A 13,682-nucleotide genomic window follows, 5' to 3' on the forward strand; every position below is an offset into this window, starting at 1 on the left:
CCATTGTTTCTGTAGTTTAATTAAAAGGTTTCCTTGGTGTTAAAAAAAAAAAAAAAAAGAAACGAAACACGGTGGTTGCAAACATGGGAGTCCTCTGTGTGAGGGGCACGGCGTCCTTGGAGATGCTGACAGCTGCAGTGCCCCGCGGGCTCGGGCCTGTGGGTTCCGGTCAGAGCCCCCACTTCGGACACATCAACTTCGATGTGGCCTTAAACTCTTCTGTGCCCTGTTTCCCTTCGGAAAAAGGGGGAGATGAGTGTCGTCAAAGGAAGGCAGGGCCACCGCACGGGAGGACCCGTCATCAGCTGCCTGTGGGATCCCCTGGAGAGGGCCCCGTGCCTCTACACCAAGAGTCATGGTGGGGAAAGCTCCGGCTGAGCCCATAGCAGGGCAGCTGCAGGAACGCCAGAGCCCCCGAGGGGTAAGACTTGCCTTTCTGGTGGCTGGTGGTCACTGCAGTGATAAACCGCACATTGCTTTTAGGTCATTTTGGGTGAAGATCTGTGAATTTCCAGAATATTTTAGCAACTAGCCTTAGCTCCAAATCCAGTGGCGTTCATGCCAGGTGTGTCTCCGTCTGTTACCGAGGCCCCATCTGGCCATGTGGAGCCTAGACTTGTGTGTCCTGTGAGCCGCGCGCTGGGTGCACTGTGCCGGGAGCACTTGTGTCTCTGACCCAAGATGGCAGTCGGGAGCCCGTGTCGGGCTCTCTGGTCAGGATCCCTTCCTCAGCGCTTTCCACTAAGGGAGCCTCCTGAAGCTTGGTGTGGATTTGCTAAGCCTTTGAGGGCTCACATGTGAAGGGCCTCCTAGACTGCGAACTAATCTCATATGAAGCGTGCCTTGCCCAGTGTGGGGAAGGGGGCACCTCTGTCCCACTGTCCCCGCCCAGTTGGGTTGTTCAGGGAGTCCAAGCTCGTGCTGACAGGCAGATGTGACTTCTGCAGGCCCTCGGGGACTGAAGGAGCGAGCACTGTGCGCAGGTGTGGTCTGGCAGCCCGGCCTCTGGATCAGACCTACTCTCATCCAGCCCCGATGGTGCCGAGAGCCCTCCTTGGCCTCAGGTGACCTGAGAAAGGGGACAGGCTGGGGAAGCGTCACCTGTGTACACCTGAAGACGGAGCCAGCAGGGAGCCCATCAGAGGGAGGCTTTCTTGGCCTCCAGGGGTGCAGGCTTGTCAGAGCTCTCTGCCGTGTGGAACAGTCTCAGAGCGGCCCCCAGCATGTGTGTGGGACAGGGAGCTTCTGCACAGTCTCTTCAATGGTAGAGAAACATGCTTTTTGTGACAGATGGAGAGTTTGAACCAAGTCCCTGTGGCTCCAAAGCCCAGGCTCTTTTTTATTTATTTATTTATTTATTTTAAAGATTTTATCTATTTATTTGACAGAGATCACAAGTAGGCAGAGAGAGAGGAGGAAGCAGGCTCCCCGCTGAGCAGAGAGCCTTACATGGAACTCGATCCCAAGACCCTGGGATCATGAGCTGAAGGCAGAGGCTTAACCCACTGAGCCCCCCAGGCGCCCGCCCATGTTCATTTTGTTCTTCCCACCGTGTTGGTGTTTTCTGTCCTTTTCCGTGCATTCCGTGCATCCCGTGCCCCTGATCTCGGCGTTGAGGTGTAGCTACGATCAACTGTAGCAGCCGTCAGCTGGAAGATATCGCTGTGGCAGAGTCCCTGAAATGGTCCCTGTATGCCTCTGGCAGATGGAATGCTCAGGGGCGTGTGTGAAAGTACCCAGTGCTGTCCCTGTCTTCTAAGAAATGAAGCCTAAGAGAGGATACTGTTATGGTCTGAGTATTTGTGTCCCCCACAAATTCGTGTTGGGCTCTGATGCTCGGTGTGGTGGCATTAGGTGGGGCTTTGGGAGGGGCTGCGGTCATGAGGGAGCCCTCAGGAAGGGAATTAATGCCCTGATGCTTTAAAGACCCTGGACGACTCTCTCTCTTCCACCCCTGGAGGTCATGGCGAGAAGTGGCCATCTGTGAACCTGGAAGCACGCCCTCACCAGACGAATCTGCTGGAGTGTTCACCTTAGACTTGCCAGCCTCCAGCACCGTGAGCAGTAAGTGCTGTTTAAGCCCCCGTCTGTGGGAGGGAAGAGGATGGAGTCACGGATATGTCCGACTCGGCTGCACACGCGCAGCCGGTAGTAAAGGCTAAAGGGGGAAGAGGCGCCGAGGCGGAGCACCATCCCAGGCTGCTTGCCCAGCTGGCTCGGGCCCAGCGGAGGGGCTGATGCACACCCAGCCCTGTGGGTGCCATTCCCTGAGAGCAGGTGCACTCGGTCAGAGATGGGTGTGTGGCCGGGACAGGCTGGCGTCAGGAGTTCACATGTATTCTTGAGCTTGAAACGCCTGCCCTCCAGCCAGGCCCAGACGCCTCGCAGACACTTGGTCTGAGGCAGGACTCGAAGGAAGAATTCGTCTTGGAACGCACGCGATGGACATCTGTGCTGCAGTGTGACGGACTGACGCTGGAGTAACATGGCTGGACGGGCCAGAGCAGAACCGATCTGGGAACGAGTTTACGAAATCCTCCTCCTCTCTTCCCCCAGAGCAGACCGTTGCACCAGCTACTTACCACATACATTTAAAAAATGATTTCTTTTTACCTCTGAATAAGCACGCAGGCAGGGATGGACAAGTTTTCAAAGGCACAGACTGTCCCCTGACGGTCAGACCTGAGGCACCTGGCTCACTCCACTCCCAGCCTTCTGGTCAAGTGCAGGCGGGAGGGCGATGGCGGCCCGGGAAACGTAGAACCGGCCAGACTCCTGTCTGTCTTGTCTGGGAGTTCACGAGGGGGTGTCTGGGAAGGTCGCCCATGCGCGCACACGTGCGTGTGCAGGCGTGCTGGTGGCAGGTGCCACGTCCCTGGAGCATAATGATTTGGACAAAACCCTGAGGCAGCGGAGGGGGCTGACGGGGCTCAGGAGATGGGGGTCTGTGCATCACCCACTTGATGGCCAAGGAGAAGCCGGAGCATCGTGTGATTTTAGAACAGTACTTGCCAGACAGATGGTCTCAGCGCACAGTGCAAAATTTAGAATCCATAATGCCCGATTAGCCCCATGATATATATAAAACCAAGCACTACAGTTTTTAGATCATTTTTAGAGGAGAAACAATTTCGTTCAGTGTCCAAATGCAAAAAATAGCCCCGTGGTTGTATGCCGACTGCACGTTGCAGGAGCCCCAGCCTCAGATGCCTCCTTAGGAGCGTTTCCTTTAAGTGCAGGCGAGTCCAGTCGTTTGCAAGGAATACCCTGGACAAACACCCAACTGGCTGAAGATCAGGTTAACGAGCGTGTGCGTGTGCGTGCGTGGCAGTGGGTGGGGGCGCTGCGTGGCTCCGTCGGTTAAATGTCCGACTCTTGGCTTCAAATGGGGTCATAACCTTGTGGTCATGGGAGGGAGCCCGGAGTTGGACTCCACGCTCAGCGTGAGTCTGCTTCCCCACCACGTGCGCATGCGCCCCTCGTCCCAGTTTTCCAGCTGTCAGGAGATCCATATTCTGCAGCACAAGGTGGCTTTCTGGGGTTCTTACTGCCGGATGCCCACGGGGGTGGTCGGCCCACAAAAGGCCGACTTAATTCAAAGAGATGCCCTTTGTGGGAAGGCCATGCCCACAGCTCAGGGCCAGCCATTTAGTCCTTCGGGCTTGGCTTTAAGATTGTCCATGAGGATTTCAGGGACTGCCCGCCAAGTTAGGTCTGGCTGACTTCGAGAAGTGCAGTGAGGTGCCAGCAGCCTCTCATTGGAGACACCTGCATTTCAGTCAGTAACCAACTTTGCATCTCTGGGGCTGGCTGGTTTGAGAATAATGCAGTGTCTCTGATTGCACAGCCAATTATTATTAATTGGCAATTCTTATTTTGGGGGGAAAATTACCATCTGCTTCCAGGGGGAAAGAAATTCTCTGCCATGCCCTCCCCTAGTCCCCACACTTCAAATCATAGATACCTTGAAGAAATATTTCCAAAATTACTATTTCTATGTTTTCTCTGAACCATCCCCAGAAGGGCTGGTTCAGTGATGCTATTCTTTACAGACTGTGTTTCAGGAACCCTTCACCCTCCCGTACATCCACAAGGAGTCAGGTTTCTGCTTTCCCCAGGTTCCGCTCGGGGAAGATCACAGATTTTGCCCGAACACCATTCTCCCAGTAGGGATGCAGCAGAGCTCACACAACCGGACACAGCAGTAACTGTAAACATTTTAATTCCAAAAACACAGGTGTGTGTGTGTTCTGTGACATGGGAAGGATGGCTTGGCTTGGAAAACAAGCGAACATTCCTGCGAGTGGACAGGTGCGCCGGGCAGCACAGGCCCGGCTTGTGGGAAACCACGTGAGTGCGGTCGAGCGTCCTGTGAGTCTGAACAGCTTTCTGTGCTCCCGCAGGCCTCAATGTCTGCCCTCGGGTCACTAGTATCGCTGGGTCTTGCGTGGGGTACTTTAGACACGACTGCATGCACTACCGCGCTTCAGTAAAGCTGGTTTGTACTTAACATCTGCAGAATGTGGTGGAAAAGGTGACGTTTTCTCTATGCAGAGATGGAGCCCTACCGCGTCTGACCGGCACCTGGCAGGACGCGTGCTGCTGTCCGTTTCTCGAACATGTTTAATGGGAATGTATGAAACGCCCATCGGTTCACATGCAGCTGTCGTATGTTCTACAGGGCAGGAAAGGGACAGGCGCTCTACTTAGCCTAGCTGTTTTCAGAGATTACATGGCTGTGGTTAGAATGTTCAAAGTCTGGGAGTTGTGCGTGCCCCGCCCGAGAGCTCCCGAGAGCCCCGCAGCTTGGAGCGGCGTCAGGGTGGGGGAGGGAGGTGTGCTGTCAAGTGTTTTATCCCCTTGGGAGATTTCCTGTGCGAACCTGAGGTACAGTCGCTCTGCTCTCTAGAGCGGCGCTCGTGGCTGCAGAGCTGGGCTCCCGGCCAGCCCCGTCCCTACTGCTCGTCGGAAGCACTCTGCTGGGAGGCCGTGTCGTCCAGGCCCATGTCCTCCTGGCTGGCTCTCCTGCACAGCAGCTCCCCGTTCTCTGCCATGGTCCCAGCCGGATGGCAGTCATGACGCTGCCCCTGCTCGGTGGCCTCGGTGGCCTCACACGGCTCGGAGAAGTGCTGGAGAGAAAGGAGAGGCAGCAAACGTGTAAGAGCGCTTCTGACCACGGCCCACTGCTGCAGGGTCTGACCTACCCCACCCTCGGGGCAGGGGACTGAGGGCGGGGGGGGGGGTAGGGGCCTGAGGGGTTGGCCTCCACCTAAAGGAAGGAAGCCATGGGTCTGCCATGCCGGGGTGGATTGGGGGCTCTGAACATGGGGACTTTCCCCCCGGTGATGTAGACGTGCTGGGCACACGGGCCCTCGGGTAAGAGGTCACTGTGTGTCTAGGCATCCTGGGTTCCAGCAGCTTGGCGCCTGAACATTGATGCCAGTGCCCAAAGTGCCAGGGACCCTATTGTCCTGCAGGAAAGAGGGAGCGAGAACGTACCAGAATCCCAGAAGCACACCCACAGATAGTATCTTAAACGGGTTGGGCAGGTAGTGTGATTTTGTAGGTTTTTTCTGAGGAAATGGAATCACAGAGGGAAGTTTGTTTACACGTGCCATGACCTAACTAAACCTAGTTAAAGCTCCGGAAGTCAGCAGCTTCTCTTGCTTGCCCTTGGCCCCTGCCTGTGGGCCTCCCCCGTGGGTGTGGCCCCATCATCCACGTCCATGTAACCAACCACGAACCGAAGCCAGGCAGGCGGTGACCCTCATGCTCTGTAGAGCGCGTGAGTCTCTGGCCCGAGAAGGTGTGAGCACACCGAAGGGGCACACGAGACCTCCAGTGTGACACCCGTGTCTGCCCGGGGCCTCCTGTTCTCCCTCCTGGCCGCAGAATGGAAGGCAAGTGCTGGGGGTCTCTCTACTTCCTCCCCACTCCCCACCAACAAAGCTCCAGGGTGAGCTGACCTCAGCTGGCGTGACTGTGCGCAAGTGCCCGTGTCGTTAGGGGAGTCCCTCAACCTCTCTTTTTCTGATGTTTGCATACATGGAAGTGGAAGCCCCCTCGGCAGCTGGGACGTGAGATCGGCATTCGGAATCAGTGGGGGTCTAACTGCGGTCCTGGTGTGTCCTCTCCTCTCCCTCAGGCCCGAGTGATGTGAAAAGAGGCTGAAGTAGGACACGCCATGCTGTGGATGCGGGAGCACATGCCCGTTCCCCTCCCTGGCTCAGGGCTCGGGATAGCTGGTCTGTGGAGCACAGGCTTCGGGCCCCCTTCAGTGCCGCCCACCGTGACCTCATCACCTACGGGACGTGTGCTATTGGTCTTATCTGCCTCTGAGCACGGCCAGAACACCTCCGTCTAGCACTGCCCGGCACCTGTCACTCTGGGAACCCCATGGATGGGGTGATGGGAGTCTACGGGCAGCTGGATGGGGGGGCATCAGGCCAGGAACCCACACGCCTGCCCTGGCCAGTGGGCCAAACCCCTTACCCGTGTGGCCTGGCTGGTGGCCCTGGCCGAGGGGCCCATGACGATATTGACGCTGCTGGACGACTGGGTGTCGCTGGTGTTGCCCCCTTCCGCAGCAGAGAGTCCAGAAATGACCAGGGCACTCGAGAAGCTCCTCTTGCCGAACAGGAAGCTCAGGGTAGAGCTGGTGGACGAGCCCAGGCTGGAACGGATCAGCGCCTCGGCCCGCTCTCGGACGCTCAGGTGGCCCGTGGTGGTGACAGGTGGGGGCTGTGAGTGCAGGGACGCGGCTGAGGTGTGTAGGGAGAGCCGGCTGCCCGAGAGCCTCTGGGCCAACTCATGGACTGACGTGGATGTCTGCAGGAAGGCCTGGTGGCTTTCTACGATCGGGCCGGACGAGCTCAGCGTGGCTGGCCTTTGGCTTAAGGCTGCATGGGCCTGGACAGACTGACTCCTGCCTTTCCTCCTGCCTTTAAAAGAAAGCAGAACAGGTTGCCAGAGCACAGGGGCTTAACCTGCGTCAAGGTCCATGCAGCGAGGCAACAGCCTGGACCCCAGGCACCCAAGTTGGTCCACTGTTGTCAGGGCCAGGATGGCCCCATGGGGGCCCCTGAGAATGGAAGGACTTGATCCCAGGGCACCCGGCAGTCCAAGGGCGCATGGGAAGCGCTGCCACAGGGAGCCCAGACCTTGGACCCTGTATGCATGCGATCGGCAGTATAAAGGGAAAACACGCAGGCTCTTATCATTTTTAGTCGCCTTAAAAAGGTAAGAGAGGATGGGCTGAGCCACATGCCGGTTGAACCTTTGTTTTCTGCCAAAGTTTTTCTTAAAATCAAGGTCTTAAAGTAAGATGCCCTCACACAGGCCCCTCACAGACGTGACTGGCCAAGCCCAGGCCTGTGCCGACACACGCCCCGGCCCCCTCTTGCCAGCCACCGCTCCCTGCAGGGCCCCTCCTGTCCCCAGCCCGTGTCCAGGCTTGTCGAGACAAAAGGGCTTGGGCTGCCCCAAGGACCCAGTCCTGCCCATGTGTCGGGGAGAAGGAGCCTGCCCATGCAGCTTTACAGAGAAGCGGGGGAGGAAAGCGTGTGCTCCTGACTTAAGCCTCAGGAATCACTGGGTGCTAATGTCCAGCTGTCACTTTGAAGGGAGCGGTCAGTGAGGTCACAGTTCTACCAGCTGCTTTATCCATGTGTCCCAAAGCTTCTACAGTTAGGCAGGCAATCGATAAGAACAGAAGTGAACAGGTGGGCCTCCCTGAGGTCCGTCCCATGCATTTTCTCACATTAAGCCTCACCCTATGGGACTGATTGTGTACCTAGTGATTCCAATATACTTATGTGTGTCTAGAGGAGGTCCTGAAAAGTGACCTCCAAGCGGCTTCTTAGTGGGAAGGGCCCTCTGCCTCACATGGACATTAGTGCCGTGTGGACACTGGGATGGCGCGGTGCCCGTTCCCCACAGGGGTCCCACCCAGTCTCTCCTGCCTCCTGCCCACCGGCCATGACCATGGTGTGGGGGGAACGCCCCCCATGGTGCATCTCGCAGCCCCGCATGATGAGTGTGGGCAGCCCGGGGCACGCGAGCTCTCCCAGGGAGTGGGGGCGCATCTGGCCAATCCCTGCTGCAGAGCTGAGTGAGTTACTCTTACGAAGGGAAAACAGGAGAAAAGGGACCCTGCCGGTCAGAACTAGCAGAGCCCGTGGTCTGTTAGTCTGTTCATTCTGACAAGGCTGAGCATCTGCGTGTGATTTACCCGGTCCCTCTGACTGCTGTCCAGAAACACTCCACATCTACCCGCATGTCCGTGGTTTCGATGCTGGATCACAGACCGCCCGTACCTGGTCGGGGAGCTTCCCAGCTAATTCCAGGAGCAAGGGGACAAAGACTCATCTACGTGTCAGAAGGGAATGGTCTATGCTCGAGGCAAGACAGGGGTACCTCCCCCATTTCCTTGCTTCAGACCTTTTTGTTCTCTCTGTTGCTGCTGTGGTTCTTGATGTTTTCTGAATTAATTTTGCAAGTGGAACAAGTAAGCAAACCATGCAGGGGCACGTGTGCTGCCCAGGATCGTCATCGGATCATCGAACTTCCTTTGCCAATTACATCAGTATCAGATCATGAGTGTTTCCCCAGAAAATCTCCTCAGAACCTGGGTTTTGAAATAACCAGACAAATTCTCCCTCGTGGTTCATTAGCCAGCGCCGTTCTCTCATCTCGGCTGGTTTACTGGAAGGTGGTGGTCCACGTCCTCGCCAGCTGAAGGCTAGTGTCTTCCTCGCCAGTCTGGGATTCAGACTAGCTGGGAATTCCTGACTGCCCTCCTCAAGGAGGTCACTAGCCTCCCCCACGGGGGCCAGTCCCCTCCCAGCTGGGATGTCTACTTCGTAGCGAGGCAAGAAGATGGCAGGCTGTTGGGCCAAAGTTGAGGCTGCATGGGGAGTGCTGGGCATGGCAGGGTCAGCAGATGCACAGGGTGGTGGGCTGGGGACAGGGCTCCTGCCTGAGCGGGACCTCAGGCCTCTGGGAGTCTGGCAAGAGCCCAGGATGGGGACGCTTGGCTGGGAACTGACGGAAGGAGCAGTTGGGTCCCCAGGTACAGAGTTGAGCTTGGACACCATGAAACAAGATCCTTTCTTCGAATTTGGTTCACAGTCACGCTTCAGACTGTTGCATCACTGCTACTCGGCTTGGCTTCCCGGTCGTGCCCTTTCAGAGAGTACGTACGGCCCCCACCGAGACCCCGGGGCCTCCCTCCCGCATGGCGCTTAGCACGTGGTGGTCACTGTCTGCTTTGTGGCAGTGTGTAGTACAGGCCACCGCCCTCCCAGCCCCCTTACAGTGACAATGACTGCATCATCCCCACAGGCTCGGCACACGGATTAGCAGTAAGGGACAGCAGGGACCAACTGCAAAACCGACTTATCCTTGGCCGTTAGAACTACTTGGGAAGCTTAGAAAATGCTGTGCCCGAGAGGCTGAGACCCCGGATGTGCACCTGCAGGCTGCCCCAGGCCCTCACTGCACGGGATGGCGTCCTCTGGGAGCAAAGCTGGGACAGGGATTTCCCTGTTGTTCCAGGAGCCAGAAAGATCCCGGCACAGAAGTCACCAACCCTTGACTGGCAAACAGCCTAATGGCTGTCCTCGCGCTGGCTGGGCAGGCTCCTGACTCCTTTCTGGGAGCTGCACTCTCCAATCCTGTGGGTGCAGGAGGGTAAGGAAGCCAGAGCAGCCACAGCTCCACAGGAGGACCCTTGGGGACTGGGTATTGGGGAAATGCTGGCCTGCTGGGAACGGTGGCTGGGTGGCTTTCTACCACTGGCTACGCCTCATGGAATGTTCGCAGCAGCAGGTCGGAGCCCCCCAGGGCAGGGCCAGTCAGCCAGGTGGGGCTGCCCCTCCCCAAGGGCAACTCCTTCTCAGGGCCGCCTGCGACCCTGGAGCTACTGCACACACATGGCTTCAGAATGGAAAACGTGCCCTGAGCCAGAAACCTTCCCTGGGTGCCCATGCCATTAGCCAAGGAGAAGGTGGTTAGAAGGGGTCCCGGCCAGTTCTCGGAGGGCCAGCTGGGTGTGGCTTCCCCCCCACACCGTGGGCCCTTCCCCGTCCTTGCTGTTTACCAGGTGCTAAGGGTACACCATTTCTTGTCTGGGACCCAAGACCCCTAGCTTCGCTCAGTTCCCTGGGTCCCCTTGGGGGCGCTACTCCAGATGGTTGGAAAGGGTGGCCCCTTGCATAACTTGGACCTTTCTGCAGACTAGCTGGGGACCCTGGCTGCCTCCAGAACCACAGCCTGGATGCCCTGGGGGTGGCAGCAGGCTGCAGGAGACCAGGGTTCTGGTCTTCAGCTGCCCTCTGGGGTCCCCCTTCTTCCCAGGACTGTGCCAGCCCTGACAGTCAGGGGCATGTCCCCAAGGCATCACCAGGAGTGTGTCCACAACTATGTTTCCTGGAGAACTTCCGAAAGATGTGAAGCTGGGCCCTGGTGGGATTCTGAAGGGGCCTTGGGGCACCAACAGGATCAGCAGCTCCCGGTGCTGCTGCTCAGGGCTGTGAAGAGCAGATGCTGCCTACAGACGAGGTCCCGCTTGGGAAGAGGACTCAGGGTCTAGCCCTAAGGGAAGCCTCAGTGAGTGGCAGAACTCAGCTGTCAGAGTTTAGGGTGGGGGGAGGGAACCACCCTGCTGAATGCGGGGCCACCGCAGACCTGAGCGGCCACCTAGCCACCACTTTATTGGGCCCCCCTCAGGTCCTCCTCCCGCACGCCTCCCCCCACAGGACCAGAGAGCCATAGAAAAAACAGGCAAGCTGACCACTCCCACTGAGAGCCCTTGCCAGCCTGCGGACAGGACAAGCTCGGGCCTGGTGGGGACCCAGCCTGCGGCACAGATGGAGAGCTGGGCCAGGTGCAGGATGGTGGCTCCATCGGCTGGATCCTGGGCTTGGGGACAAGGCGGTGCTCAGTGAGGGAATGCAACGTCCCTGGGCTAGAGTGACGGGGCCGTGCACGGTGGTTAGGATGGCAGGTTCTGGGCTCATCTCACCTGAGTCTGTCTGAATCGCTCTGCTGGGTGACTGTGCAATGACTTCTCTGTGCCTGTGTCCTCAGCAGCAAGATGAGGACAGGGAGGGCCTCTCTCTTTGGGTCACGTGGAGGACCAGTGACCCTGCACTTGGAAAGCATGTAGGGCAGCACAGTATAGTTGTGAGGGTTGGGGCTGGGGGGCTGTTACTACTACGCTTTGTCACTGCGGCAGGAGTGGGCCTGTGGGCAGGTGCACAGCAAGAGGGGACAACAGTAAGCCAGGTGACTTCAAAGCCACTGGTGCTTGGCCGTGGGCTCTGTCAAGCCCCTGAACAGGATGACAGCAGGTCTCAGAGCCTGAAGCGGACTTGGGCTCCAAGTAGGGACTGACGGTCACACGGGCTGGGAGCCCAAGGCCCGTGGGTGATGTCCCCGGCCCGCCTTGGTACCTTGTAGAGCAGAGAAAGCCAGGAGTGGCCTTGGTAGGAGCAGTTCTAAGAACCAGTGATGACAAACTAACAGCTGGCTGGGACTCTGGAGGATCCTACTCCCAACGTCTGCCACAAAAATCCTGTGTTCCCAGCTGCAGGCCTCTGGCTGCGAATGGGAAGCAGAGTCACTCCCCAGGGTGTCCGGGTCCTGGGCAGAGGGAGGGACACTAACGTCTGCCTGGCCAAGCAGCATTTCTACTCGTGGCGTCTCACGGAGTCTCAGGCTCGGCCAGCGCAGCCGCCTCCATCTCTTCGAGAGCTCGACCAATCCCACCCTCCACCCCCGACTCTAGACTTTCACTGGGGCAGACAAGTCACCCGGACAGATGTGCCGAGCACACAGGCCCGTCTCCATTTTGAAGCCACCTTGCATTTTTCCATCTGGAAAATCGCTTCAGTGATTCTGAAACCTAACATCGCTCATGCCGTAAAACACGTGCTAACAAAGCGGGAAGATCGTTCCCGGGCGGGGGCCTTGGGCTGGCAGGGGCTCTGCTCCGCGCTCAGGGCAGGTGGTTCCAGGCAGGAAGAGCTGACAGCAGGCGCTCTACCCCGCGGCCCGTCTCCGTCTCCCTCTCTCCTTGCCTCCTCCTCTCCTTCCTCTCTAGCTCCTGTCATTCCATCTCGGTCTCATCTCGCTGTTGGTCCATTAGTCACCTGTGTCTCCATCTCCCTATGTATCTGCATTATTCTACCATCTGTCTGTCTGTCTGTCTTTATCTTTCTATCTATCTGCCCTTCTGTCTATCATCTATCTACTGTCTTGCCCGTGTTTTATGTAAATCCGGTTGCCGTGAAATCCTCACCCTTGCTGGGGCATTTCCAGGAGGCGGGGACTGTTCCCTGCTAACTCGCTGGGTGCAGAGTTGGCCTGTGGGACAGCCACACAGAGGCACTTAACGAAGGCTTCTGGATGGCGAGGAAGCACACAGGCCAAAAGACCAAATCCCTCCCAGGTTGTGAAGGGCAAAGCCCAGCGCTGGCAGGAATCAGGAATCAGGACAGAGCACCTGCTTCTCCCGCATCCATCCACCTGGTATGTCCTCTGCGAGCCCTTAGTGCCCCCTTTCCAAACCCCATCCCCCTCCCAGTGGCATGGGTTCTAGAACCTCATCCATCTGGTTGAGTCTAACTAGGTGGGCATGAGTTGAAAAGCGGTTTTAGACTTTAAACTCACCCCAGACGTGGACCAGTGTGCCGCCTCTATCCCGTGTGCTGGTGCCCCTCCCTGCTGTTGTTATGCTCTGAATGTCACGTGTACAGGGGGAGGTGGGAGCCAGATAGGAGCCGGAATGGGAGAGCAGGAGTCCTGTCTGCACCCCACAGGTTCAGAGAGGGACGAGCCACTCTGGGGGATGCGCACAGCAGGCTGGATCGGTAGTTACGGATCCGCCAGACACAAGACACACGATCCAGTGGCCACCGGACGAGAGAGATGTAGGAGGGGAGGGTGTTGCCAGTGGACAGATGGACAGATGGACAAATGGCTGTCTAGGGTAACAGACAAGAGAAGGATAAAGGATAAAACCACAGTCTAGGGCACCTGGGCGGCTCAGTGGGTTAAAGCCGCTGCCTTCAGCTCAGGTCATGATCTCAGGGTCCTGGGATCGAGTCCCGTATCAGGCTCTCTGCTCAGAGGGGACCCTGCTCCCCCCTCTCTCTGCCTGCCTCTCTGCCTATGTGTGGTCTCTCGCTCTCTCTGTCAAATAAATAAATAAAATCTTTAAAAATAAATAAATAAAAACCACAGTCTAAGAGTTTTTTGCAAGTAGAGTCAGTAAATTTGGGGCATCCTTTGGCCCAATCCTGATTTTTTTTTCTTTTTGTAAGAAGGAGGACAGCATCACCCGTGACATTGGTCACTAGGACCCAAGGAGGTTCGATCAGTACCTGTGAGGCCTTGCTGCACCCACCTGTCTTCTGTGTCCCTTCGCGGGGCGACCAGTGGCGCATCCCATCTTTTCTGGGCTGTTCCGTGCTGCTCTCCTGGCTCTCGCCGCCGGGAGCGCGGCTGCCGCCTGCAGAGGGGGCAGCCCTCCCGTCTGCATCTTCAATGTTACCGGTACCTGGCTGGCCGGAATCACAGCCCTTCCGCACCCTGGGAGGGGAGAGGGCCCTCAAGCACTCTCTGCCGATGGTTCTGCCCCCTCCTGTGCCCCACTGCATCCATGTCGAGGTCAGGGTGGG

The 13,682-nt window shown here is 57.5% G+C and overlaps 1 protein-coding gene across 1 annotated transcript in view; it reads right to left on the minus strand.

The window, feature by feature from the left end:
* Positions 1-4,205: 4,205 nt before the first annotated feature.
* PCNX2 (pecanex 2) overlaps positions 4,206-13,682 on the minus strand; it is a 285,897-nt gene continuing 276,420 nt past the window's right edge. Inside the window, exons 32-34 of the mRNA XM_082718946.1 lie at positions 13,409-13,593; positions 6,493-6,941; positions 4,206-5,129 (exon numbers count right to left, since the gene is read on the minus strand). Of these exons, the coding sequence (XP_082575072.1) occupies positions 4,956-5,129; positions 6,493-6,941; positions 13,409-13,593 (808 nt within the window). The 3' untranslated portion in view covers positions 4,206-4,955. The remainder of the gene's footprint in view (positions 5,130-6,492; positions 6,942-13,408; positions 13,594-13,682) is intronic.

The sequence above is a fragment of the Mustela nivalis genome, assembly GCF_964662115.1.
Source record: "Mustela nivalis genome assembly, chromosome: 2".
Taxonomy (NCBI): Eukaryota; Metazoa; Chordata; class Mammalia; order Carnivora; family Mustelidae; genus Mustela; species Mustela nivalis.